The sequence below is a fragment of the Heloderma suspectum genome, chromosome 5, assembly GCF_057233095.1.
Source record: "Heloderma suspectum isolate Gila_16-S chromosome 5, 16-S_ref, whole genome shotgun sequence".
In the NCBI taxonomy this organism is placed as follows: domain Eukaryota; kingdom Metazoa; phylum Chordata; class Lepidosauria; order Squamata; family Helodermatidae; genus Heloderma; species Heloderma suspectum.
Window position 1 is genome coordinate 227,475,151 of NC_139462.1, and position 26,836 is coordinate 227,501,986.

At 48.2% G+C, this 26,836-nt stretch overlaps 2 protein-coding genes across 3 annotated transcripts in view; one reads left to right on the forward strand and one right to left on the reverse strand.

The window, feature by feature from the left end:
- The first annotated feature begins 1,772 nt into the window (after positions 1-1,772).
- On the forward strand, positions 1,773-6,756 carry LOC146345242 (7-alpha-hydroxycholest-4-en-3-one 12-alpha-hydroxylase-like). 2 transcript variants are annotated; one of them, XM_084855109.1, is made up of 3 exons: positions 1,773-3,316; positions 3,605-3,645; positions 6,453-6,756. In XM_084855109.1, the coding sequence occupies exons 1-3, from the start codon at positions 1,803-1,805 to the stop codon at positions 6,494-6,496; spliced, it is 1,599 nt and encodes a 532-aa protein (XP_084711235.1). In that variant the 5' UTR covers positions 1,773-1,802; the 3' UTR covers positions 6,497-6,756. The 2 variants fall into 2 exon arrangements, with proteins under 2 accessions (XP_084711235.1, XP_084711236.1); XM_084855110.1 differs by lacking the exons at positions 3,605-3,645; positions 6,453-6,756 and having other exon boundaries at positions 1,773-3,335.
- A 1,820-nt stretch (positions 6,757-8,576) lies between these two features.
- OBSCN (obscurin, cytoskeletal calmodulin and titin-interacting RhoGEF) overlaps positions 8,577-26,836 on the reverse strand; it is a 294,672-nt gene continuing 276,412 nt past the window's right edge. The window contains exons 105-112 of the mRNA XM_084859836.1: positions 26,134-26,256; positions 24,883-25,053; positions 24,081-24,174; positions 21,589-21,828; positions 20,521-20,744; positions 19,684-19,759; positions 13,007-13,156; positions 8,577-11,689 (exon numbers count right to left, since the gene is read on the reverse strand). Of these exons, the coding sequence (XP_084715962.1) occupies positions 11,515-11,689; positions 13,007-13,156; positions 19,684-19,759; positions 20,521-20,744; positions 21,589-21,828; positions 24,081-24,174; positions 24,883-25,053; positions 26,134-26,256 (1,253 nt within the window). The 3' untranslated portion in view covers positions 8,577-11,514. The remainder of the gene's footprint in view (positions 11,690-13,006; positions 13,157-19,683; positions 19,760-20,520; positions 20,745-21,588; positions 21,829-24,080; positions 24,175-24,882; positions 25,054-26,133; positions 26,257-26,836) is intronic.

The following is a 26,836-nucleotide window of genomic DNA, read 5'->3' on the forward strand; positions in this document are numbered from 1 at the left end:
ATCAGATGCACACACACACTCCCCAAATCTGAATTCGACACAATTTGACTTGGGCTCAGCTGAGGCTGGGAGCAGCTAGCTCACTGCCGAAAATAATTGCCCCTCTTTCAGGGCTTATGTGAACTGTTTTCCTCATTTTGCCAAACCCATAGCAGCTGCTCACACTTCCTCTGCAAAGTCTCAAAGTCCACTCCAGAATGGAGACGCCTCCTGGGGAGGGAGGTGACTCTTCCCCACACCTTCCAGCCTGGGCTGGTGGTGTACCGAATACACAGGCAGGCACAACCAGCTCACCTACCCAAGTCTCACTCTCAGCAGTACGTGCCAGGTCAGCTCCCTCATCCATGAGCAAGAGCTTAGGCCATTGGGCAGTATAGAAATGCAATGAAATAAAACAGAGTCATTGAATCATAGAATAGTAGGGTTGGAAGGGGCCTACAAGGCCATCAAGTCCAACCCCCTGCTCAGTGCAGGAATCCAAGTCAGAGCATCCCTGGCAGATGGCTGTCCAGCCTTGTCTCGAATGCCTCCAGTGTGGGAGAGCCCACCGCCTCCTAGGAAGTTGGTTCCATTGTTGTAGTGCTCTAACAGTCAGGAAGTTTTTCCTGGTGTTCAGCCAGAATCTGGCTTCCTGTAACTTGAGCCCATGATTCCATGTCCTGCACTCTGGGATGACAAAACATAACATAGCTGGATGAGGGCAGCCTTATTAGGTACCCTCCTGGCATTACTTCAGAGCACCACCGGGTGAAAGGGCCAACCAGTAAAGCCACCAGCCACCTGAGAGATGGAGGAAGGGGCAGGTGAGGGTCTGCCTACAAATATCTGCCCCTCTTCTTTGATGACCTGCCCTCCCCAAGCACCAAATCTCCCCATGCCCATAATCGCAGTTATAGGGGCACCCTTGCCCTCCAGCCCCATCACAATCACCCCAGCATACGCTGCAGCACTCTCGCCCGACTCGCCCAAATGCCAGCCACGAATGAGCACCGACTACCTGCAGGTAGAAACACTCATCTCCAACTCACAGCCCCCTCGCAGGTGCCACATAATACCAACAGAGAGTCAGCCCACCCACACACAACATCCTCATTGCCTCACCTGGTACAACCCCCCCCGGGGGGGGTTCCTCCTGACTCTCACTCGGAACCCTCTCGCTCCCGGGGATTCCCCACTCCCACTTGAAGACAGCCCAAGGATGCATCATTCAACAAGCCCACAGGGCATGGCACTCACATCCTTGTGGCAAAACCTCCCATGGACTCCTTCTTCCCGCGGGCTCTGCCACAGTTGTTTTCACTTGTCAGTATGCAAACTGAGCAAGGATTACTAGAAGATGGGGGTTGCTGGTTGTTTATTATTATTATTACATTTCTATACTGCCTCATAGCTGAAGCTCCCTGGGCAGTTTACAGAGATTGTGAAATCCTTTCCCTCAGTCCCATTCTCCTTATGGCCAAAAAGTCACGGGGTGTTTTGTGTGCATGCATGTTTCGGTATGGTTCAGAAAATTAATAACCACAATAAGATGAAACATGCACACACTTTCATCCCCTCATTCATTCACCCACGTGTTAATTATTCCTCAAAGTTCTCTGGCAGAAACCCGACGCGGTGACATGCCGTAGTGGAAATCAATGTCCACAGCAAGGGTTAACCCCAGTTCTCTCTGCCTGCTGGCACGGGGCTCAGCCTCTGTTCCAGCTTGGCGGCATTCCACGATCAGATAAGCAGCAGTCTATAAGAACTCTTCCTCTTTATATGCTGGTGTCTGGTGCGATTCTACCAGAGAGCTCTGCGAGATGGCGTTCTGGGAGGCCGTCCTGTGTGCCCTCCTTGTATCCATCCTGGGGGGGCTCTATCTGCTGGGGGCGTTCCGCAGGAGGAGACCCAAGGAGCCTCCGTTGGATAAAGGCCTCATCCCATGGCTGGGACATGGGCTGCACTTCAGAAATGATGGTGTGGATTTCCTGCAGACGATGCGAAAGAAGCATGGGGATATTTTTACCACGTTGATTGCAGGACAGTATTTCACTTTTCTGATGGACCCGCTGTCTTTTGGAGTCATTGTGAAGGAAGCAAGAACCAAACTGGATTTTATTTCATTTGCAGGAGAACTTGTCATTAAAGTGTTTCAATTCCAGCCTTCTCCATTCACTCATAAGTTAATAGAGACAGCCAGTGTAAAGCACCTCAAAGGGAACGGACTGGGCGTGATGTCGCAAGCCATGATGGACAGTTTGCAAAGGGTGATGCTTCATAGCTTGGGCTCAGCAGAAGAGCAGAAGCCCTGGAAACAAGACGGATTGTTCCACTTTTGCTACAACATGGTCTTCAGGGCTGGATATCTAGCTTTGTTTGGAAGTGAGCCCAGTAAAGGTGAAAAGGAGAAAGAAAATGCCAAGGAGTGTGACCTAATGCATTCCGAACAGATATTTGTAGAATTTCGCAAATATGACCAGCTCTTTCCCCGCTTAGCCTATTCTATGCTGACATATGGAGAGAGAAGAGAAGTTCAGAATCTGTGGAAATTCTTCTGGAACCTCCTGTCTGTGAAACATGTGTACCAGAAGGAGAACATCAGCAGGTGGGTAAGGGATCAACAGGAGCAGCTTGCTGAAGCTGGCATGCCGGAGTATATGCGGGATCGGTTTATGTTTTTGCTCCTCTGGGCAGCTCAAGGGAACACGGGTCCAGCTTCCTTCTGGCTCCTTGTACACCTCCTGAAAAATCCCCAGGCCATGGACGAGGTCAAGAAAGAAGTGGACAGAGTGGTGAGAGAATCTGGCCAGGAGGTGAAGCCGGGCGGTGCAGTGCTGAATATCACCCAAGAGATGTTAGCCAAGAGCCCTGTCTTGGACAGTGCTGTGGAAGAGACGCTGAGAATGGGGTCAGCCCCTCTGCTCATCAGGACCGTGATGGAGGACATGGAGATCAAGATGAACAACGGGATGGTGTATGCTCTGCGCAAAGGAGACAAAATTGGGATTTTCCCGTATTTAGCACTGCATATGGATCCAGAAATCCACCCTGAGCCCCATGTTTTCAAATATGACCGCTTCCTCCACCTAGATGGCACCAAAAAAGAATTCTATAAGAATGGGGAAAAGGTGAAATATTACACCATGCCTTGGGGCGCAGGGACTTCCATGTGCCCTGGACGGTTCTTTGCTACTGCTGAGATTAAACTCTTTGCCTTTGTGATGCTCACCTACTTTGATATGGAGCTGGTCAACAAGGAGGGGGTGATCCCTCCAATAGACAAGCGCCGCTATGGATTTGGCGTGATGCAGCCCACCTTCGACGTCCAGTTTAGGTATCGACTGCGCTTTTGAGTGGGGAAGAGCAGGGTGTCAAGTCCTATCTCAGTTATTGGGCCTCAGTTTTCATGTGTGGGGAAACTAACTTTTCAAAAGAAATCAATTGTAAGTGCTTGCAGCGGAAAGCTCGTGGGGGAAAGCGATACTTGCACAGAATGGCTTGCTATACGCCAAGATTATTTAACAATCCCTTTGGCATTACGTGATGTTCGAGTTATATTTTACGATTTATTGTACGGATGAGGTTCTGACTCTTCTTTGTTTCTCTTCTTAAAAATGTACAGATGGCACCTGCAACAAAATGTTGAAGTGTGGAACGTTCCTGGTTAGTGTGATTCCAGTCCATTCTGCTTTGTACCCCCCACACTCCCCCAGCCCCACAACAGACCATCAGCGTTCAGTAGCTAGTGAGCAAACTCAGTCCATATCGGGCTGTTGCGAAGCTTTCACTGCTTTAGGGCATTTTTGTATCTCTGCAAACCTTGGAGTCCACCCCCCCTTGCAGAGTCCTTCCTTTTGCGTGTGGGTGGTGTCATTTTGGCCACATGAACATAAGAATGTAAGAAGAGCCCTGCTGGGTCAGACCCAGGGTCCATCCAGTCCAGCATCCTGTTCACACAGGGGCCACCCAGCTGTCGACCAGGAGCCCACAAGTGGGGCATGAGCACAACAGCACCCTCCCACCCATGTTCCCCAGCAACTGGTGTACACAGGCTCACTGCCTCTGGTCCTGGAGGGAGCACATGACCATCAGGGCTAGTAGCCATTGAAAGCCTTCTCCTCCAGGAATTTGTCCAACCCCCTTTTAAACCCATCCAAACTGGTGGCCATCACCACATCCTGTGACAACAAATTCCGTAGTTTGACTATGCGCTGTGTGAAGAAGCCCTTCCTTTGATCTGTCCTGAATCTCCCACCAATCAGCTTCATGGGATGACCCCATTGGGTTCTAGTATTTTGAGAGAGGGAGAAAAACGTCTCCCTATCCACATTCTCCACACCAGGCATCATTTTGTACACCTCTATTATGTCTCCCTTGAACCTCCTTTTTTCCAAGCTAAACAAGCTCAGCTGTTGTACCCTTCTCTCACAAGGGAGCTGCTCCAGCCCCTTGATCATTTTAGTTGCCCTTTTCGTCACCTTTTCCAGTGCTACAATATATTTTTAAGGGGTTTTTTTTAGGCGCAACACTCATGCATGAAATCAGAAATAGACAGGATAATGATCAACTTCAGAAATTTTAGGCCAGAATGTTGATCGTGTGTTGTCGGTTGTCATGAACCCTCTCCCTAATTCATATTCATCTGCAACTTCTCCTCCCTGTTACTCCATAGTGATTTCATCCGTTCAAATCTCACCTCTGAAATGAATTCACTAAGTGGCTGATCTCTCTTTTAGCCTCAGTCCCTCCCTACCAATATGCAATATGGGAGTGTTGTCCAACTTGATGCCCTCCAGATGTGTTGGACTACAAACCCCATGGGAGTTGTAGTCCAACATATCTGGAAGGCACCTGATTGAGAGAGCCTGCCATATCAGGATAACAACATTGCTTTATCTTACAGGATCATTGCAAAAGTTAATTAGGTGATGTCAGTAAAAAGCCTTGAAATCTTGAAATACATTCCATGCATTCCAATAATTTATTATTATTAATAATAATAATAATAATAATAATAATAATAAATTATTAGTAGTAATAATAATACCTAAGGGAGGGGTGTAAACATGTGCTTGGTTCTCCAGTGAAACTAGTGGGACTGAATTTAGGATGGATTTTGCCCTCCATCGTAACTTTTTAAAAAAACTACAAGAGGCCGAATGCTCCTTTACTGAGCCATTTTCAAAGCTTTTCAAAGTTTGGGCATTCCTCTTCTAGCAGTAAAGCATGTATCTCCTCCAGGAAGAAAATCCGGCAGCGGGGTATATGTGTGTGTGTGTGTGTGTGTGCGCATGCGTGCGTGCCTGGAAAGGCCTTAACTGAAGAATGTCACCTTGGGATCTCTGCCTTAGCAGTTAGCAGCAACATGGATTGACTTTTGAAATTGGAAAACGTATGTCAGAAATGTTGTTCTTAGCCACTACAGAACTTTAGCACACATTCCTCTTGGCTGACAGACACAAGGGTTGCAGGGAATAACCCCTAGTCCATATTTCAATGGCTTCTTTCTCCTAAAGTGTATCGTATCCCTTTTATGCCTTTCTAATTAGACATATGAAACGTCAGGTTTTGCCTTCGGAACAGCAGGGAACGCTTTCTCTTGTTCAGACAAGGTTACAGCCAAACCAGTTTCAAAGAGCTGATTTCTCAAATCCCTTGGCAACCAGTACCTGCCTTGTGGGGTAAACAACAGGATGAGATTTGTAGGATTGTTCCAAATATGGAAAGAGGGTATGCCCTCAGTCTTCTTTGATTCTACTGATAGGTAAATGTCCTGGAAACTAAATAAACCATATCAAAAATTTCTACATCATCTTTTATTTATTGTTCATTTTATCATCTGGTGTTTTTATGCAATGTGTATGGATAAGGTGGAAGAAAGATCAAGGAGACGAGACCTTTGCTCTTGTGTACCTGATAACAAAGTTAAATGCCGAGCGGCAACAGCAGCTGCAGCACCAGCTATTAGGACTCTGCTCTTTTGCAGAAGCATTTAAAATTAGAGCTGTGCACAAATGACCTCTCAAAATTCTCCACTCTGTTTGTGCGCAGAGAAACTGAGAGGAGAATTTCACCAAATTTCTCCAGTCGGAGGAGAAATTTTCCAACAGTTTCTCACAGGCAGGGCTCACCACTGGCAAGGGTCATAGCACAGCTTCGTTCTTTTCTTCCTAAGGGGCTTTGGTTTTTTGCATGACCAGTGCAAGTGGCAATAGCAGCAAGTGTGTTGGCAGCCTGGCCCACATTTTGCATTCTTCAAAGTACCCCATACCTAGCATCGTTCCGGGGCATTGGGGGGGGGGAGGAAGGGAGGGCAACCCCCACCAAAGTATGGGGAAGAAATTTGGGGGAAATCGACAGAGTGGCCTTTATTTCAGCAGTGGGGGAGGGGGAGAAAAAGAAAAATCTCAGGCTTTTTCTGAGAAAAATGTCTGAGAAATTTTGGCTTAGCTCTACTTCTCATTCTTCAGGGTACAGCACTTTCCCCAGGACTTTCCAGATGTTGAATTTCTGAGGGGTGATTGTGGATACATGTCATCTCTAATGCAGGTGCAGAGAGATGATTGTACAGTGAAAGACAGGACACGCTACACATTCCTCTGTCACCTCCGAAGTAAAGGAAGCACAAGCACCCACAAGAATTTCTCTGAAATTTCTTCTACTTTAATTTTCTTTTTGAAAGCAATTCCTTTTCTATCAAATTGAATGAGAATGGTCGAAAATAATGGAGGGAGGGGTTTTCAGCATGGCACTATTTAAAAAAATCTGACATGGCTTTTGAGGAGTGGACAGTTTTCTCTCTTTCTCTGCCTGTCTGGAAACCGAAAGTTCTCAGAGAACTGGAGCTGCTATGATAAGAGACATTGTGGACTACAGCAGCCTCTTTCAAGAAGCGGTACAAAACTCTGCAAAGCCTTTGTGGTATGGGGAGGGGCTGGGAAAGGAAGGTGGGAGGGGTACACGCCATGAGCAGGCCAAGCACAAGGCCAAACTAGGCGTGACAGAGGGACTGGCTCACCATGATTTTACTTTTTACCTTAAAACCAATGTTGGAAGGGTGCTGAATTTGATCGATGCAACAGTGGGAAGGAGGGTCTTTAAGCCTTTCCCCACTGGCAATGTCCCCAGTTGCCCTCCCTAAGTTCCTGGCCACAGGGTGAGGATGTGGGGTGGGGAAATGCATGGACCTGGCATCTCTTTGCCTGCTGGGAGAAAATCAGCTAGGCGAGTTGTTTGAATAGGGAAAGTTGTCCATGGGAAATGGGTTAAGTATCCCTCCCCCAAGAATGTATCTCGCATCTCATTTCACTCTCAGAAAAAGGCATAGGCCCTGTCAGATGTTCAGGAGAGCACGTGAGGGCTTGAAGTGTGAACTAGGGTGGGGGCGTGCATGCTGGCCCTGGCACCTATGTCTCCAGTCCTCCCCCCGGCCCCACTCCGATCTTGCCATGTTGAAAGGGAGTTCTGCTCACATTCACCTGAATGCAAATGGAACCCTCAGCATGACCAGGAACCCTAGTAAGGCAGGATCCGTGATCACATGGAAAGTTCTACTTGAGTTCAAGCCAACACGAGGAGAACTCCCTTTCAGTCCCTGGCTGTTCAACAGGGCAAGGTCTTCTCTGACGGGAGAGCAGCACGCCCAGAGATGTAGGGCGTGTGGCCAACATGCACGGCCCTCACACAGTGCTGGCCTGACCTTGAGGCAGCGTGAGGCAGCTGCCTCAGAGGCAAACGCTGGGTGAGAGGCGGGCTGGCAAGGGGCCGGAAGACAGAGGGGGCGTGTGCAGTACACAGCCTGCCTGGTGCCTCCTTAGCTGGCCTGCTGAGCCCAGGTGCGGTGAAGGCTGCCAGCACTGGATTATGATTCTGCCGCCAATCTGGCTGGCTTCTGTCCTTCACCTCAGGCAGAAAAACGTGTTGGCTGGCCCTGCCCGAACACATTCCCTTGAGCAGCTGGACGGGGCTCTGAAGTCTCCTAACTCTACATCTTATCCTCCAGCTGATTCATTCTTGTTCCTGCTGGTATCAGACCCTAAGAATTACTTTCCTGGATCAGACCCAGGTCCATCCAGCCCACCCTTCTGTTTCCAAGGTGGCCTGCCAGTTGCCCCTGGAAGCACACTGGCAGGCCATAGAAGCAATGCAGCCGCTGCTCGAAGGTATTCGGCGTTCGAAGACGAAGGATCCACGTGGCTATTCTGGCTAATAGCTTTGGACAGACCTATTTCCACCATAGAAAGGGGACAGGGGAGGCCATGACATCAATCAGTTCTACAGGCCGGGCAGATGAGAAGAGAGAGCCATTTTCCAGGTAACCCCCCCCCCCCAGTGCATGGAAAGACAGAACTGAAGACATCAAGCCAAAAGAATATCTATTGCAGTTCAAGGCTGCTTTCATTGTATATCAAGCATTAGCTATAAAATGTCGGCTCCTTACAACATCTGCAGCGGCTTTCAGGCCAGGAAGCTAACAGTGTTATCCTGTCCTTAGCTATGTAGCTTCATGAGCAAGACAGGATCACACTGAGGCCTCCTTGTGCTGGCAGTTTCTACTGTAACATAGTCAGAACCAACAACTCAGGCATAAACTCTTCATTAAAATTGTTTATTTTAACAAAGCAGCATCGCGTTCATAAATACCTTTAGTCATGCTCAAAATGCATGCAACTAGGAGAGAAACAAAGTCACATCATTCGCGTCATATACAAAACAACTATGTTGAGAGTCTGGATGCTGACACTAAAGTAAAAATTAAAATACTACAGTAAAATTAAATAAAAACTTTCCCTCTTCAAATGATGGTTTCCTGTTCAATCCATTAAAACGTCAATCCATTAAAACTGTGGCAACTTTTAAAAGACAGCCAGTTCTTTTCAGCCTGAACAAACTTCCTCTAAAGGCATTGAGGCAAATAGGGTTACTCAGGATAAGGAGCATTTGCAAGCTGTACTTTAGTTCTCGACGATATTCAAGATTATCATAAGGACTAGCATTCTGATTGTAAATATTTGAGCCATCATTTCAGACTAAAGTGTTGACAAGTCATTTGCTCTAAGGAGCCAAGGCTATTGCCCATGAGATCTGCATCATTTGCACAAGCAGTTAAGAGACCAAGTCCATGGGTGAAAATTGTGCCAATTCTCACCAGTTTGGAGCCAAGGTCCTACCACAATTTCGTGAGCTTAGAATGCCATAATATATAAATTGCCCCATCTCTCTGCTTTTTGCAGGCAAAGTTTAAAAAAAGAAAGAAAAAAGATGCAAGAAATGCTGGTACAACTGATACAAGTCAGATACACGTATGACTTGTCTGAAAGAAACTTACAAGAACAAGGGGATTAGTTCTGCAAAGGAAATGCATGACTAGCACCTCTGTCAAATGCCAAATAAATAAACAATCCACAATAGCTTGTGGAGAGAATGAAAAATAAACAGACTAATATATAGTTTGGCTTCTTAAAGCGGGGAGGGAGGGAGATAAAAAGACTGCCAGTAATAACACCAATACCATAAAGGCATACAGATTGCCAATCCAAGAAGTTGAAAGTAGCAGCTTTTGAAAGCAGCATATACATTAGTTTGTCCCAGGAGAAGCATCAAGATCAAACCAAGTCTGGCCACCACAGGAAAACGGAATATTTTGATTTCAGATTAGATTACAATTGAGACAAATAAAAAATATCAGATCACCAAGACTTGCCTTTTTTTACTAGAAAGGCACCCTGGGCTACAAGACTACAGGCATCACACAACTTGTGTTAAAGTAAAACAAACAAACAAAAAACAAAAACACTCTCAGGTAAGACTATGAAAGATTCTCCTACATGGATAAATCTCTTTACATGTGGAAATTATGCACTTGGCTTGGGTGATGATTTTGACTCTCTAGCAATGGGATCATTAAGTAACAGGCAGCTCATAGGATGCTAATGTATTTCCTTTCCGTGGACTTGCTGGGCTAGTGATGCCCTTGCTCACCAACGAAAAAAGCTGTCTCCTGTCTGTCAGCCACTCTGCATTAAAAGGTTCTGCATATCTCGTACACATAGCCGATAATTATTGTGTTACACTTTCAGGCTTCACTACTCCTGTTAGCAGCACAGCCTGTGAACACACACCACACATCTTGTGACATTTGGGAGCATGAAGGATGCTTCTGAGCCATCCTCCGTACACACCCTCGCTGGAACTGGAGAAAATGTGTTCCACTCCAGTTATTATGTTTGTAATCAGCTATTCGTTAGGCACTGAGATCCCTGCAGCTAATGTTACAATAACTACTGACAGCAGGCTAATGGTTCCCTTTTCGAAACATAGTTTCTCTGAGGGTTACAACACAGGTAAGGTTGTAACAGGGGCATCTACAAAATGCTAATACTATCGGCCATAAAGATTGCGAACCCAGCTAGTTGAAAACAGCAGGCTTTGAATGCAGCTTATTAACATGGCTACTCCAGAAAGAACAGCATACCAGGTCTGGCTTCTGCAGTAAAACAGGGGTAGGGGGGGTGGCGGGGAATCGATTATAGCTTGAAGTACAACCGTTCTGAATAAGGATTTGCTTCAGTGTACAGCCAAGACTTGTTTCTCAGCTAGAAAGGCAGCCTGGGCTTTTCCATGCTCAAAGAGAGGTTTTGTGTGACATTGCACAGCTCTGGGTGATCAGGACTTGTCCATATTTAATAGACCCTTGTTGACAAGGTGGCCAGGTTGCACGTGATGTGGCCCCTCCCTTTTGCTGCTGAACAGCAGCGCTCTGCTTAGCACAGAGGGGGTTTAAAAATGTGTTTCTAGGATCCCATGAGGGGTTCTGCATGGGTGTGGAGATGCACTTGAAAACGGTGATTGCAACGGTGATTGCAAAAACAAGCACGAATGGTAAAAACAAGTCCCTATTCAACTATTTCAGTGAATCACTGTCCATGAATAAAAACATTTTCAAATGCTGTTGGATAGACAGGCTTGAAGGGACATAGAAAAGCATGTAGCTAAAACAACCCCCTGAGCTAAGGCTGAATGTCTCAAAGCATCTGAAACGGACTCTTGATGAGTATTTCCTTAAAAGAAACAACCAAGAAAGGAGATTCCATAAGTCTCCTTGTGGGCTGATTCCATCCTTAAACTGCTCTTAGGTCAGGATGTTTTACATAATATTCACCCCAAGCTGTCCTTCCTTCCTGTAGTTAAAACCCATCCTTGCTCCCTCCTTTTAGTTGTTCCATCTCATCAAGACAATTTCAGAAAAGCAATTACTGTAGAATAGAGAAGGCAAATCCATGAACTGTGACTTGATGTCCACTCCCTTCATGAAGATACATAGATCGTGGTTATGGCGCACATCTACACATGCAAATGAGCCACAGCCCTTTGACTCATGCCAACCTGAGTCTCAGTCTGAAGTTGCCCATGGCTTTTCACAGCAGAAAAAAAGGAATTATAATGAAGTAGGTATCACAACTTCAGACATTCTTGGGTGGTGGATGGGCTGCGGAGGGCAGCCTGAGAGGCGAGGAGTTTGAATGCGTTCCACTACACGGTCATCAGGCCATACTTGGAACAGAGCAAGGCCTTCTTTCTTTCCCGCTCGGCGACAAAATTCCTCAGCTTGGTGGTAGAGAAAGTCACGGTGGCTTGCTGCCTCTCATCCAGGCCAGTCTCCTGCAGCCACGGAGACTGAAGGCATTCCATTGCTGTTGGCCGCCTCCTAGCAGGGAACAAGAAACTGGGGGTTAAGTAGGATCGGATGAACAGAGAGAGACAAAATTCAACCAGCCAAGTTGTTTTTCCTGGAGAGATGGCTTTTGAAGTCTCTGAGTGGAGGGAAAGAAGCAGAACTAGCTTGCCTAATGGGATTTGTCATAGGACAAGGTCTATAGCAGATTTCCTCAGTCTGGTGCCACTCTGGATATTTTGGATTTCAACTGCCATTTGTCCCAGCCAGCATAGCCAATGGCTACAAATGCTGGGAGCTGTAGTCCAAAATTTCTGGAGGGCACCAGGTTGGGGCAGACTGGTCTACACTTAACATTTGCTTCAGTAAATATCCCACCATACGAGGGGCTACATCCCAGTGGAAGAACGCACACTGTACCTGCAGAAGATGCAATCCCTGCATCTCCAGGTAAAAGGATCTCAAGTAGCAGGGCTGAGAAACACTCGTGCCTGAGGCATTCAAGAGCTGCTGCCTATTGCACAGAACCATATTGGGCTAAATGGACCTGTGGCTTGGCTCAGCATTAGGCAGCTTCCTATGTTCATACAGATGCACTACAAAAGCCTAGCTTAGTAAAATTGAGCTGGCACCGTCACATCCAACCTCCCGCCACAACTGATGGCTTCTTCTCTCACCTACTGGCAGAAATCCAATAGAGGCAGGTGGCCTGAAGGGCACCAGTAAGGACAGGTTTGACATCTTAAGGGTGGAGATGTGTGAGAATTTCATTTTTGTGCGCAAAACATGCCCTGATCAAACCCCAAGAGGGAGTACAAGCACATCTCCTCTGAAAATATTCACAAATTCTGGAATACATGTTTGTCTCATTCCCAGTTCTACTTGTGGAAATTTCCACAGTAGACTGAATCAGCCCTGCTTTAGTCTATGGAGGAAATCTGCGTGAATTTTGGGAGATTTGTGCAAATGTCCTGTTCGATCGCAGCTCGATTTGCACAAGTTTCCCTTTGCACAAAGCAAGCAGCAAGCACGAACAGGAATCGGGCCCAAGGTGATGTTCAGAGAAGTGTAGTGATCTCGAACACGGCATGTTCACCAATCCCTACTTCAGGGAGCCCGATCTTTACTTGCCCAAAATATGAATGGATGAGCGGTCCATTCATTCATTAGTTCGTTCATTCATTCCATTTCTAATCTGCCCAGTTGGAGCCTAGTTTCACTAGAGCGAATCGGTTAACCTGAGGTCACCTAAATAAGGGCCTCTTTGGGTGGGGTGGGGAATCCCAAACAAGAACTAACAATCATCTCTTTGAGAAAGGCTGCTTTACAAGAACAGAAGGATCTTCTCACCATGGATTAGAAGAAAGTGTGCTCTGGAGGAATGAGACTGCACCTCCTGAAAGGCCAGCATAGCATCTGTTGAGCTTGATCTTCTCTCGCTTGACAAGCCGCCCAAAGTCACAGGCCGCCTCAGAGCTGATGGGATATTCAGCACTGAGCCTGAGGTCAGAAAGGGAGGATTTTAAACATGGTTCTTAGTTCTCTTTGTCATCGGCTCAGGTGGAAGCAGCACATCAACGCCCCCCCTCTATCATTGGCCCAGGGAAGCACAGACACCTTTTAAATACGGTTCACCCGTGGTTTATTAACTAGTAGGGATGTTGCGGGCACCCGACTGGGTCTGGGAGTCCATTGGGCTCCCTCCGCCCACAACCCCCGGCCTGCGCCCGCCGAGACACTGTCCTCACTCACCCCCCGCTCGCACCTGCTCACATTCTCCCAGACTCACCGTGATCCCATCTGGTGAGTGACACAGTGTGATTTTTTTCCCTATTTTTCTTCAAGTTGTCTTTCTAATGTCTCCTCATATTAGCTTATATTTCCCTTAAATATTTAAGTTTATATCTTATATTATTGCTTTAATTTCTCTCATTTCTTAAATCCACCTTTACTTGATTTTTGTCAGTGAAAATTGCTTCCCACTATAACTCCCCCCCCCCCCTTGCTCATAGTAGATAATCTTGTAGATTTCAGGCACCACAATGTACTCTTGTTTTCTTTTGCAATGTAACAAATGCGGTGTGAAAAGGAATAGAATGCAAAGTTTGACCCTGAATACAAGTCTGAATTGTAAACATCCTGAGATGTAATGTGTGACCCAAGGCATCTGAGTGTTAATTTAGAACATTATGAAATACAAAAAGGTCAACAATATAAACCAGTCCATTCATGTAAATAGCCCAGATCAGGAAGGGGAGGTGTGAATGGAGAATGAATGGTTTTATTGCAGGAGGGCCAGATGAGGGTGTTCTGGTATGTACTAAGGATTGCCAAAGTATCAGTTACAAAAGATGGACATGGGCCAATAAAAGAGGAGTATCTGCAGATGTTTTGATAACAAGGATGGCACTTTATGACCATAGAGATGTCGGGACATCGGAAGGTGCCAGGCTGTCTACAACAAATGTAGGGATGTACGAAACTCACTTACCTTTTCACGGAATTATTCGCAGTGGGGGGGGAGGCACTCCGTCCCTCCCCCTGGAATCCTCGATGGGGAGGGAGGCGATCCAGTCCCTTCCCCCTGGAATCCTGCCCAGCTGGCTCTGCTCTGCCGTAGCTCCGTGGAGCAGCCGGCCAGGGCCGTCCGCAGCTGGAGTTCCGGCCACAGCCTGGCTGCTGTGGACGCAAATGGCGGCCACCATATCGGCCGCCATTTGCGTCCAGACAGGCTGCCATGATCAGCTACGTAAGTATTTACGTAGCCTATCATGGCTAAGCCCCCCCAAAACCCCAGCGTACGCAAATGGAAGCGGCTATGGTGGCCGCCATTTGCGTTCCCTATTTTTTGCCGTTCTAGCCTACATAAATATTTACGTAGGCTATTACGGCGAAAAAAAGGGGAACACAAATAGCGTAGTAAATATTTACGTAGGCTAGAATGGCGAAAAATAGGGAACGCAAATGGCCGTAGCTGCCGCCATTTGCATATGCGGGTGTTTTGAGGGGGGTAGCCATGATAGGCTACGTAAATACTTACGTAGCCTATCACAGCTGCAAGGACGCCAATGGTGGCTGCAGCAGCTCGGCCGCGGCCGGCCAGGAGACCAGCCGCCATTGACGCTGGAGACGCCAGAGACGCCGCCACCGGAACCACCGTCGCCGAATCCGCCGCATCCGCCCCAGGTAAGTTCCGTCCCAGGGGATTCCATGGGGGGGGGCAGGAGGCCATTCCGCCACGGATTCCAGGGGGCTGGATTCTAAAGAATCCGGTCTCACTTCAATCCATGGCGGAATTCTCTGCCATCCTTAAACAAATGTCAATCTGCCATCCTTAAACAAATGTCAATCTGCCATCCTTAAACAAATGTCAATTATCAACAAAGAACATACTGAACTCCTCTTTGATCCCATGAGCTCCAATGGAGGAAAAGGAGTAAAAAAAAACCCAAGTTCTCCATTGTTCAGGAGGGGCGTGGTTGCATCTGGATCGTTTGTATGTGCACATACCAACAGTACCCTCGATCCACAGGACACGTATTAAGTGCTCTGGCCAAGTACTTGATAGCGTTGTGGTGAGTATGTGTTGGGTGAAATTCAGGGAAAGGATTTTACTGTCCAGGTCTTAGATAAGGTGCAGTTATCTTTGTTCTGTCATACTTAACAGTTTGGGTTTAGGATATAAGACAGCAGGCGTAGGCTTGGGCCTGGCTGACACTGTATCACTGTTGCCTCAGTGGGCCATTTGCAGCGTGGACTGATCTGGAGCTGAGCAACAAACAGGGACTAACCGTATATTTAGTCATTTAATGCACCACATTTGGGTAACTAAGTTTCTACCTAAGAGGCGTGCAACCTCTTACGCCTCAGAGAAGGGGGCAACTTCTTGAGGATTGTTAGTTTGGGGCTCTTGCCTAAGAGGCGTGCAACCTCTTGAGCTTCAGAGAGCCTGAAACTCTCTGAGGTTTCTTTGTAATTAAGTTTGTACCTAGGAGGAGGCGTGTAACCTGTTCAGTCTTGAGCTGCAGAGAGCCTGAAACTCTCTGAGATCTGTTTGTAATTGAGTTTGTGCCTGAGAGGTGTGTGACCTCTTCAGCCTCAGAGAGCATGCACCTCTCGGGGGAGGTTCTACTTTTGCTTATTTCTTTTATTTCAATAAATCTCCTTTTCTTTAATCTACATTGGTTGTGTGCGTGTTCTTCTCCACCTCAAAAGATCCCAAACCTCTCAGCCCGATCAACTGAGTGGTCCTGGGTAAATTGAAATCTATATTTCACAGTGAGTGCCTGTCATTTTCCAGCCTTTGTTTTCTACGTAAAAAAGGAAGTTTAAAAATGTGCATATTTAAATATGCGCAGTTTGGGGGCCAGGAAAGCTTATAATGCGCAATATTAGAGGTATTATGCCTCAAATGTTGCGCATATTAAGCTTTCCCGGCCTCAAACTGCACATATTTAAGTATGCACATTTTTTTAAGCTCCCTTTTTTAAAGCAGAAAACAAAAGTGTGAAAATGGCAGGCGCTCAGGGGACAGGATTGCGGTGAGTCCAGGCAACTTGCCAAGCTTGTGGGTGGCCCGAGCACAGGTCCAGTGGGGGCGGGGGAGGGCGAGCAGGGGGAGGGCTTCAGTCGGCACCCAGAGAACCCGAGCTGGAGCGGGTTCTCACAACCCTATTAATTAGATATGCATGTGTGCACAATGCTGGTCTTTGTCAAGCTTGTTCTGGTAGGGTTCTCCTCCTTGGTGAGAGGAAAAGGGGAAACCTCCTGTGGGACCCGTTCTTAAAGCCTTCAGTTCTCTTCCAAGGCTTCTCTCTCTGGCTTCTCTTTTGGTTTTATCTCATCATCATCATGCTGCCAACATCCTCAGCTGCCAAGCAAGCTGCCATGTCCTGCTCCCCTCATCACAACATGGAAGCGGCACTCTCCCTGAGGGCTGCGTCATGGTTGTCCCAGCCACTGTCGTTCTCTCACATCCACCAGCTGTGGACTCCCTGCTAAGAGAGAGCCTCCCCCAACCTGCCCACCCCTTTAGCTTCAACCTCAATCTTCTATTCCAAGGAAACCCCCCACTGTGTCTCTCTTACTCTTTCCTCCCCATCCCACATCCCAGAGTTAGCTGCAAATGCCCAGACTTGCTAAGAAAGACATGCATACTCACAGATCTTTCCAAGTCATGTTTAAATATATTTGCTCTGTGGTCTATTTGCAACCAGAATGGGGTGGGGTGTGTGTGAGACTAGGCGTTGCATTTTGTGTGTTACATTTGATTTTATGTCTTATCATGCCTGTATCAGCATTTATGTTTGGGATGGGCACACTCACCTGGTTCCTCCCACACCCTAATCGATGGGCCCCCGCTGGCCACCTGCCCCTGCTCACACCAGGGCACGAGCCACCCGGTAGTTCCCCTGCACCTGATAAGCGGCCACCCGCTTCCCCAACAAGCCGCCATTGTGCAAACTGGTGGCTCAGGGTGGTGGTGGAGGCAGCAGGATGGGATCTCAGCTCCCATCCTGCCACTGTCGCTGAACTACCGCACCTCTCTCTGCTGGTGCCTCGCAGAGATGCACTGTTGCTTGGCAGCCACGGCGGCAGCCCCTCGTGCTCTCCTTCCTTGCAAGGAGAGTGCAAAGAGTTGACAGGTGGAGGGGGCCTTTTCAATACAGGCAGCTGCCATTTACCTAAAACCAGCCTTTACGAAACAGGCCAAGCCACCAGCCAGGCAAGGAGTAGGGGCCTTGGCACTCGCCCCACTTGACGCGTGCTGAGTCACGCAAGTGTGGGGGTCTGCAGACTGGCATTCAGGGGGCAGACCTGGCGGTAACCCACCGAGCTTGAGCCCCCAAACAGACATACCTAATTTATGCATCCACAGTTCATATTAGGTTTGAGCTGAATAGGTCCCTATAGCATGAATGAGGATGGGTTCCAACAAGGCCGTGAGCTATGGAGGATTAGGGGCCTCAGAAACCATGCCATAAGCACTTCTGGAAACTGGGTGAAGAGGCCCTCACGAGTCTGAGATCAACAACTGCTGTGTCAGCGGTTCCAGCATCCTGTCCAACAACGGCTTGGAATAGCCCTTGAAACATCTTGTGGAATAACAGTTAGGTCTGCAGGCAGCTCACCTGGAGCATTGCGCCCTCGGCAATAAGACTGTCTCCTGACTTGTGAGTGGCGGTCAAATGTCTGGGAGACAGCACAGCAACTGTGGATGAACAGATGCACAGCCAAACCAGGCACGAGGCAATGCCGGGGGAGGGGACTCAGGGTCAAGGGCCAGGCGGTGACTGTGGACTGGTGGGATGCAAAAGTGGGCTGGAGATCAGCCCAGCTGGGAGTTTGTGTCACATCGGGAAGGTGCGGACCTTGAGACCCCACCATCTCCAGAGCAAAGCCTCACAGAGCGGGGTTGGCCTCCTGCTGTAGTAAGTGGTGAGTACGACTGGATAGGGATCAAATGCTATTTCTAGGATATCTGCGATTGGATGTGCAAATTCTCTATATGCTATTGGTGTGATCAATAACGCTATGTCAGATTAGAAGAGCTCTTGTGTGCAGCCTTCTTACGCCAACCCTTTCTAGATCCCTGGTCGGACTGGATCACCCCATATGAGACAGATTGGGTAAGGGGTAGGGATTGGGTAGGGGGCCAGGCCCCTAATGTCATTTGGCCCCTGGCAGGTGTGTTGGAAGGATGATCCCCCCAGCACGTCTGCTGAGAACTGGCCTAGGGATGTCAGAGAATTCCGCCACGGACTGAAATGGGATCGAATGCCCTTCAGTCCGTTCCACAGAATCCTCTGTGGAACGGCACCACGAGGTCCCGAGGAGCCAGCAGTCATGCAGCTTTTTTTCGTCATCCGCAAAGAGTCGCAAAATTTTTGTAAATAAAAATGCAGTGTAGTATATTCTGATAATAAATACATAAGTTTTTTAAAAAATGAATTGTGCTCACCGCCTTGTTTGTGGGTGTTCTTTTTAAATTGAAATCCTCCATCTCCATTTACTTTCAGCCAAAACACCTCCTCTTCCTAGGGGCTTCCCAAAGGAAGGCTCTGTTAGGTGTGCCTAAGCGATAAACTATTTGTTTAAAGCAATGCTGTTTTAAAGAAAGAAAAAACCTTTTGAAATGATTATGCCGCTCCAGGACAAGTAGTTAAACAAATAGTTTATCGCTCAGGCACACCTAAGACAGCCTTCTTTTGGGAAGCCCCTAAGAAGAGGAAGTGTTTTGGGTGAAAGTAAACAGGGATGGAGGATTTCAATTAAAAAACAACAACACATAAATATTTACGAAAAATAGCGGTTCTTATGGAAGTTATGCAGACTCACGGAGACAGCTGGGCACTGGACTTACGGTTGTTGGTACAGATTTATCTTTGTAATTTTCGGAGCAGGAAAAAAGAGGAGAATTCCAGGGGCTTGTGAATGGCAAAATGGAGCACTGGCCGCAAACTGCGGAAGTCAAGCGGCACCGAAGGTACACAATTCGCACATCCCTAAACGGGCCTCATTGCTGTGGGTCTTCTCCCATCTCTCCCACTGGGGAGAAGGTGCAGGGCAGGTGAAGTTGCTCAGCCTGGTTTCGCTCATCCTTTGCTTTCCCTGCCCAAGCCTCCATGGGCCAGATGGGCAACCTCCATGGGCCGGATTAGGCTCGCAGGATGGAGGCTGTCCACCCATGCTATAGTGAAAGGACAGCCAGGTGCTATTTCCTTCTACTGGAGCATGGGAGGAACAACACATTTGGTTCCTTCCTGCTTTAGAAACCTCAAAGCCACAAGAACCTGGGATCAATTAAGAGGCAGCAACTCTGCTCTATAACATTTCTTCTCATCTTCACTGCTGGACGCCAAGAAGCAATTACTACACCCTGTAAAGGAACACAATCCCGGTGCATTTCCACTCCAAACTTTCTCCATATGTTTTCTCCAGACCTGCTGTGCTCTAGTGGATTTTAAACCAATTACCTTCCCCGCCCCAAACACTCTCTCCAGCAGAAGAAACGTAAGATGACTTACATGATGAACGCTGTCACCCCAATAGCCCAAATGTCAGTCTGTGGGACAGCTCCTTTGTCTGACAGAAGTTCTGAAGCTAAGAAGACACATTTGTATTAGGAAAGCCTCCCTAGAAACTGATTTGGGAGCCATGCATGGTGTGGCTCAGGCATTCGAGGAAGTGAATAAAACCTCGTAAAGAAGCACAGGAAACGATGTCCCCCCTTGGACACTTCTGGTGCAGGGCTCCCGGTACTACTAGTGGGGGCAGCAGGGGGGCAAAGATAGCAGTGGGGACTGGAGGAGGAGGATGTGGTAGGAGGGAGAAGCAGTAGCCAGATCCAACTGAAGTTAAGCATGGCTGGGTCCAACTGAAACCAATGGAGCAAGTTAGACATGGTTCAATTATGTCTCCATTGCTTTCAGTAGGACTTGGTCAGGACTATGTTCAGCTGGATGTGAGCCAGGGTATTTTGCTGGATGTAATACTGAGGTTATGTCATTTGCCTTGTGGGGTGAATATGCAAGCATTTGGATATGCAGCTTTCTGGTCTAGTAAATACATCTCGCAGCCAGGGGAGGGGCCACAGCTCCGTATGAACACACACTCTGCACCTAGAAGGGCCTAGGATTCTACCCTGGCATGGCCAGTGCAAAAGCCTCAGGTTGCAGTGCTGCGATAAGCTCTGCCTGAGACTTTGGGGGCCACAGCCCGTTGGAGTAGACAATACTGGGCTACAGGGCCCAGCGGTAGATGACGGCATCCTCTGTCCTTCTGGTCAGTGTGCGAGCCAGGCCTTTCAGATCCTTAGTCCATGCCAGCGCTGCACTTAGAAACCACTGATGCACTCTGCTTACCCATAGTTTCCACATAGTCTGTGCACCCATCCAGGGTAATGACACTGTCGGGCGTGTAGAACTGGGCATTGCCAAAGTCCAGGAGTTTAAGCAGGTTCGGCTCCGTAATAATCATATTTTCAGACCGTAGATCCAAGTGCAGGATATTCTGAGTGTGGAGGTATTCCACGGCACTGAGAATCTGCCAGAGATAATCCCTGACCTCCACTTCTGAATAGGACGACCTGGGAAAGGAGAACCTGGTAAAACCCACAGGCTCCCCACACAAAGCAATACTTCACTTTGGAACACGGACAGAAATTCTTGACTGAAAGCAAAGTTCTAAGGGCATTTCTAGATGGTGATGGATTGTGCAAGTGAGAGTGCAAGCACTAAGGAAAAGGTGCCATTTTTTAAAAAAATCCAAAAAGTCCTGAATCTGAATCGAGGCTTCTGTACACCCAAGTGCTTTTGTATTTAAACCCTCAAGAACAAATGGCAAGAAAACACTCTTAAAATCATGTGCTAGTTTCTTTGCCCCTCCTCCAAATGCCTCCACTGAAATTTTTCAAGTGTGTGTGTGTGTGTAATTTGCTGGCTTCCATTTTGTTTTGGTAGCTTTTGTTAGCCAACCTTTTCAAAGAAATCAACCCTTCAATTACATAAAATAAGGAAGGAGTATTGCAACCACAGCCAGGGCTGCTGCAGCAGGAATCTCCGCCCCTCCCTGGGCGCTACCTCCTCTCCTCGTATAAATGGTGAAGCATCTTTCATGACACGGGATGTTGCCTGACACTTCTTAAACTTCCAGCTAAGGCAGCTCCCCAAATGAAACTGGTGTCACACCACCACTGAAAAGGGACTTGTAGGCGGCCCACAAATCTCTTAATGGCAAAGCTTAACCCTGTTGTCTACAGGCCTAGCTTTCTTCAGCTTCCACCTCAACCACACATGGCCTTGTTCACCAAAATCTGAAACAGAACCTCTGAAAAATGGAGGAGGAGGAGGAGAAAAGGAAGAAGGAGGCCACATGCATATATAGAAGGCTGAACCTTAGCTGGCTCAAACGTAAGAGACAAAGCGGTTTACCTTCCAGCCAAGGCATTCAGGAGCTCAGGCCCAACACAAAGTTCCAGGATCAGCACCAGGTGGCGCGGGCTGACATACGCCCCCTGCAGCTGCCCTATGTTGGTGTGGTGAAGCTTCCTCAGGATGTGATACTCCTGGAGCACAGCATCCTTGTCTTCCTGCCTGTAGGGAATTATTTTGGCTGCCAGGGGATTTCCGCTGAGCTTCTCTCGGCACTGTTTGATAATGCTGAAGCGTCCTCTGTCCCGAGGGAGGGGAGGGGGGAGACAAATATCATTGTGAGCCAAATGCCTCTCCTCACCTGGGGTTCCCCAGCCCACATTCTGCCATGCTTTGAGAAGACAGCACATCTTGCAGGTTGGTAGATTTTGCACAGATGGCACCGACCCGCGTTCAGGTGGGAATAACAGGGGAAGCTGCCTCTACATCACAACTACAAAGGACTCGTAGCCCGCAGCTCTGTTTCCTTTGCACAACATTTAAATCTCTTGTCTGCAAATAAAACCTCGGCACGTGGAGTAACCGGCCTGGCAGACTTCTCAAAGGATCTTTTTTGTCTCCCCACACCATAAATCTACAGCTGCGATGCATCCGTTCACTGCAATCTGGACTGTTTCCCCCAAGGAGTGGTGCACTCTCTCTCTCTCACTGTATACTGCCAGGACTGCAGGAGCTCTCAGCTGGCCTTATGGAAGGAAGTGGAAAGCAACAGCAACTAGGGATGGGGGAGAATTCCGCCACGGACCCCAGTGAGGCCGGATTCCAAGAATCCGGCCCCACTGGGGCCCATGGTGGAATGGAGAACTCACCTCTTCCTCCCCCTGGAATCCGTCTGGGTCGGCTCCCTCCGTGCGTTGATCCTGCGGAGCCGGCCGCCTGCTCCGCATCGCTGGCAATACAGCCAGCAGCCATTGCCGTGCTGTATTGCTGCGCTAGGTCTCCGGACGCAAATGGCGTAGTGGGAGCCATTTGCGGCCGTAAAGCTGGTAGATTAGCCTAAATGCAGCCATTTACGGCTGCATTTAGGTTAATCTACCAGCTTTATGGCCGGAAATGGCACCCACTACGCCATTTGCGTCCCTGTTTTTTCATGTGATAGGCTATGCAAATCAGATGCGGACCAGGCGGCCAGCTCCGCAGGATCAATGTGGAGTGGAGCCGGCCTGGACAGATTCCGGGGGGAGGGACGGATCACCTCCCCCTGCCTGCGGACCCCCCCAGCCGGAACGGGGTAAGTGATCCCTCCATCCCTAACAGCAACTCCACCCGCTTGTCCTGCAGAAAAGCCTCATCTTGCTGCAAAGCGGTGATTTTGCGGCATATTTTCTTTTGTGCTCTTTGGTTTCATTTCGTTCCTTGTATTTCTATACCGCCCCACAGCCGAAGCTCTCTTGTCACAAGTGAGCTTCCTCAGCTGCTGCTTGTCGTGGTTGAGAGCAGAAGTGACACTGATGAAGAACATGCAAAGTGCATGCCAAGTTCTAATCTTCATCTAATTAGAGTCTAATTAGTAGGGCAGGAATCGAAAGCTGCCCTAAGAGTTCCAGCCACCCCACACCAGTTACGCATCTCTTCTAGCCTCCCTTTAAAAAGAAGTGGAGGGACAGCTTTATGATTGTCCCCTGCCACGCCAGCAAGACTGTCTCCCCCTCCGTCTGCACTCCATATATCCAAGCAGGCTACGTTAGGAGAAATGCACATAGCATTATTTATCTAGGGTGCAATCCTATGCATATTTAGACAGAAAAACGTCCTACAACTCCCAGCATTCCCCAGCCAGAACTCAGAGGCGACTGACTATCTAATGCAGGACGGGCAGAGCACAGAAGGGATCTTCTCCTCTGCGCTCCAGCCGATCTGCATTTGCGGCTAGATGGCTGATTTTGGCTGTCTAGACGGGGCGACTCGGAGCAGGGAGTGGGGAGGCCAGACAGCACATAGGAAGCATTGTACTGGCCCTTCCACCATCCCTGTCCTGCCCCCAGGAACGCCCCCTTTTCAGACACTCTTCACTGCTCTTCTGAGTGTGGAGCCAGGGATGAACTGGGCCACCTATGAGGCAGCGGGGGAGGGGGGGGAAGCGTTTTTCTGGGAACTGACCTTGGAGCACTGGCTCCAAGGTTGGTTCCCAAAACCCGAAAAATCCTATGGCCGGCTAGCAGCAGTCTAGCAGCCATAGGATTGTACCCTTAATGCATTCTACCAGCCTTCTTGGACTACATATAGTCCTGTAAAGAAGTACTATAACTAGGTACGGGGGTGCTTCCTAGGACTGGGGGGATGTCTCTAGACAAAAAGGTGCGGACACACCTGATTATTCCTCAGAAGCACCTACACGCACTGAGCGGACCTGGCATGCCATGGGAAAGATTCCCTTTGCTTTGAAATGATTCGTGTGGCTTCCAGCTTACAGACTAATTCCTACACATGCAGAAACTGGCTGGTTGCTAAGAATCGGGGAGCGGACATTTCAGCACAATGGATCTCTGTACCTTTTGATCTCCGTCTGGAAGGCATAGGTTTGGTGGGTTGGCAGAGCTGGAGCCGTCATTTTGCTGTCCTCTTCTGTGTCCTGAGACTGGAATGCTGGGGGAGGGGGGAATACCAAAACAAACAATGAGTGTTGAAACAAGAAAACTGTTGCTGGCATAATGCAGATCTACAGCGTCTCTTTCCAAGGCTGCTTTCTTGATGAGTGGTCTCTCTAGCACTAAATGCTCATTGCTCTTTGGGTCTGAGCTGCAAGCAGAATTGCAGTTGACTTTCCACGCTATCGGAGATAGCACACTTTTTCTGCGGCTGCATTCACACATAACACAAGGCCTTGGTTTATGTTAACCACCGCTTGTTACTTTAGCCATGAGCTGTCTTGCCGATGAACAAACTACAGCTTGCTTTCCATATTTCTTGTTTGTTTCTCTCCCACTCATTTTGCCAGCCATCACAGAAGTTTCATTTGCAGGCTGCTCTTGCTGGGTGCCTCTATTTCAGGGCAGATCGCAGCCCAAACAAGCCACGATGAACCATGATTCTGGGTTCAGACATCATGACAAGCCATGGTTTAAAAAAGCCAGACAATCTATTCAGCTGTGTTGTTTTGGAGATTTTTTTCGCCATGGGGAGCAAAGACAAAAAATACAGAAAGAAGAAAGAATTTCAGCCTGAATGAGAAGGATAGAAGAAACAAAGCTCATGTGGCTATAAATGATATTCCTTCAACGTGGATACCAATCCAGGTCTATGTTGCTAAAGAGGAAAGTATAGTCATTTATTCAGTTTGGATTATGATGGTACCTGCTTGATCCTTTTCGCCAATTTTCACTTTGGCTGTTGGGCTGCTATACGGGCCCACACCGGCTCTGGTGACACAGGCGATCCGGAAGGAGTACACCAAGCCCTGCGGCAGATGCTTGGCAGTGTAGCAGCAGTGCGAAATATCGCTGGCCAAAGTCCTCCATTCTCCATCTGGGCCAACGAGAGAGAAGGAAAAACTTACTTGTTGCATTTATATGTTGTGATTTCCTCCAAGGGGCCGAAGCTCGCGTACATGATCCTCCTCCTCTCCATTTTATCCTCACAACAACCCTGTGAGGTAGGTTGGGATGAGAATCAGTGACTGGCCCAAAGTCACCCAGTGAGCTTCATGGCTAAGCAGGAACTTGAACCCGGGTCTCCTAAGCCACAGCCTGATACTCTAACCATTAGACCACAGTCTAATGGCTTTAAAACATTAGTATTTGAACCCAATGGATGGCATATAACTATGTCAGATTTGGGCAAGATATGGTTTTGGGTGAGAATTTCCAGAAAAGGGACTTTACAACTAGAGCAGAGTTGTGTCCCATTTCCATGTTAGGCAGGTGCACTTTGAAGCAGCCTCATACAATTTTCTCAGGTTTAAAAAAGGGAGGGGGGGCAGATTTCTGTAAGACTCTATGAAGGGCTGAAAGAAGGCTACGAGTATGAATGCATGTTCCCAGAAGTGGGGAGCTGGAACAAGGCTGCCATTACAGAAGGCACCGAGGTTGGGGGCAGAACAGAGCGGCTTTCCTCAACTGGGTGCCCTCCAGATGTGTTGGATTACAACTCCCAGCATGCCCTAGCCAGCATGGGAGTTACAGTCAATACGAGGCCCTGAAAGGCAGTATGACAGCAACACTGTTTCCTCCAATGCATTCATTTTTATTACCCCATTTTGATAATTTGTCCAGCATGTTTTGTAGGATTTGAAGCACCAACACACACATATCCTGCAAGACCTATTTGATCAGAGACCTTAGCAGGTCAGAAAAAAATGAGCATTTGTACTTGGACAATGTGGGCTCTATCAGATCACCTTTGTCTTTGGGGGGGTGGGGTATCTACACAGCTTGACCTTATGGCATCTCTTTTATGGCAGTGGATTGGACTACTCTGGACTGCTGTATGAGTCTATGGTTAGGGCTTGTGGGGGGCTAGGGCAAGGTCTCAGTGGACACAGGGCAGAAGGGGACCATTTCCATGAGGCATGGAAGTAGCATGAGATGCAATCAAGTTCTCCTTTACCATCCTTTTTGCACAAGACACTGTAAGTCACAGGGGTGTTCAGCTCCACGGGCTTCCAGGCCAGGTGTACTCCATCTTCAAGGACCTCGACAACATCAGGCGATGGTGGAGTGGAAGGTGCCTCTGTCAGAAGGGAAGACAACACTAAAGTTCTGCGACGGGTAGAAGAAGGACCTGTCTGCACTGCAAACTCCAGGCCAGCCTAGATGTGATGCCATTCAGGTCTTTAGCCCTGCCATTCTTGATTTTAACAACAGAAATAGCTGGTGGGGGGTCTGAGGCAAGTTGGGACTATGGTGTAGACCCTGCACTGTGTGTGTGCGTGTGTGTGTGGGGGGGATTTAAGTCTTTGTCCCTGCTGTGGCCTCGGTTGGAACTGGTCCCCCGCCTGCACCTGCTATAATCAGTTCCCCCCATTGTGAATAGCAGCCACTTGCAGGGACGACTGATTCCATTCAGGGCCATTGTGGGAGCAAAGACATAAAACCTGCTCCCCCATACCTTGGTCCCAAACCACCCCCCACCCCCGTGCCAGCTAATTATTTTTTAAAAATCAAGAATGCCAGGGTTAAACATGTGAATCACACGATATCTTGTATGGACCTTATTTCAGCATTAAACCTGTTTAACTGGCATAGCTTTCCCCAAAGAACAATAGTGACTGGGTTCAGACAACACTATAACCCACACTCAAGGGCTGAGC

Bases quoted from the DNA above. Each gene is read 5' to 3' on its own strand.
- LOC146345242 (XM_084855109.1), top strand. From the start codon at position 1,803: ATGGCGTTCTGGGAGGCCGTCCTGTGTGCCCTCCTTGTATCCATCCTG. The intron at 3,317-3,604 runs GTATCGACTGCG...AAAAATGTACAG, and splicing joins ACCTTCGACGTCCAGTTTAG to ATGGCACCTGCAACAAAATG. The intron at 3,646-6,452 runs GTTAGTGTGATT...CTCATTCTTCAG, and splicing joins TGAAGTGTGGAACGTTCCTG to GGTACAGCACTTTCCCCAGG.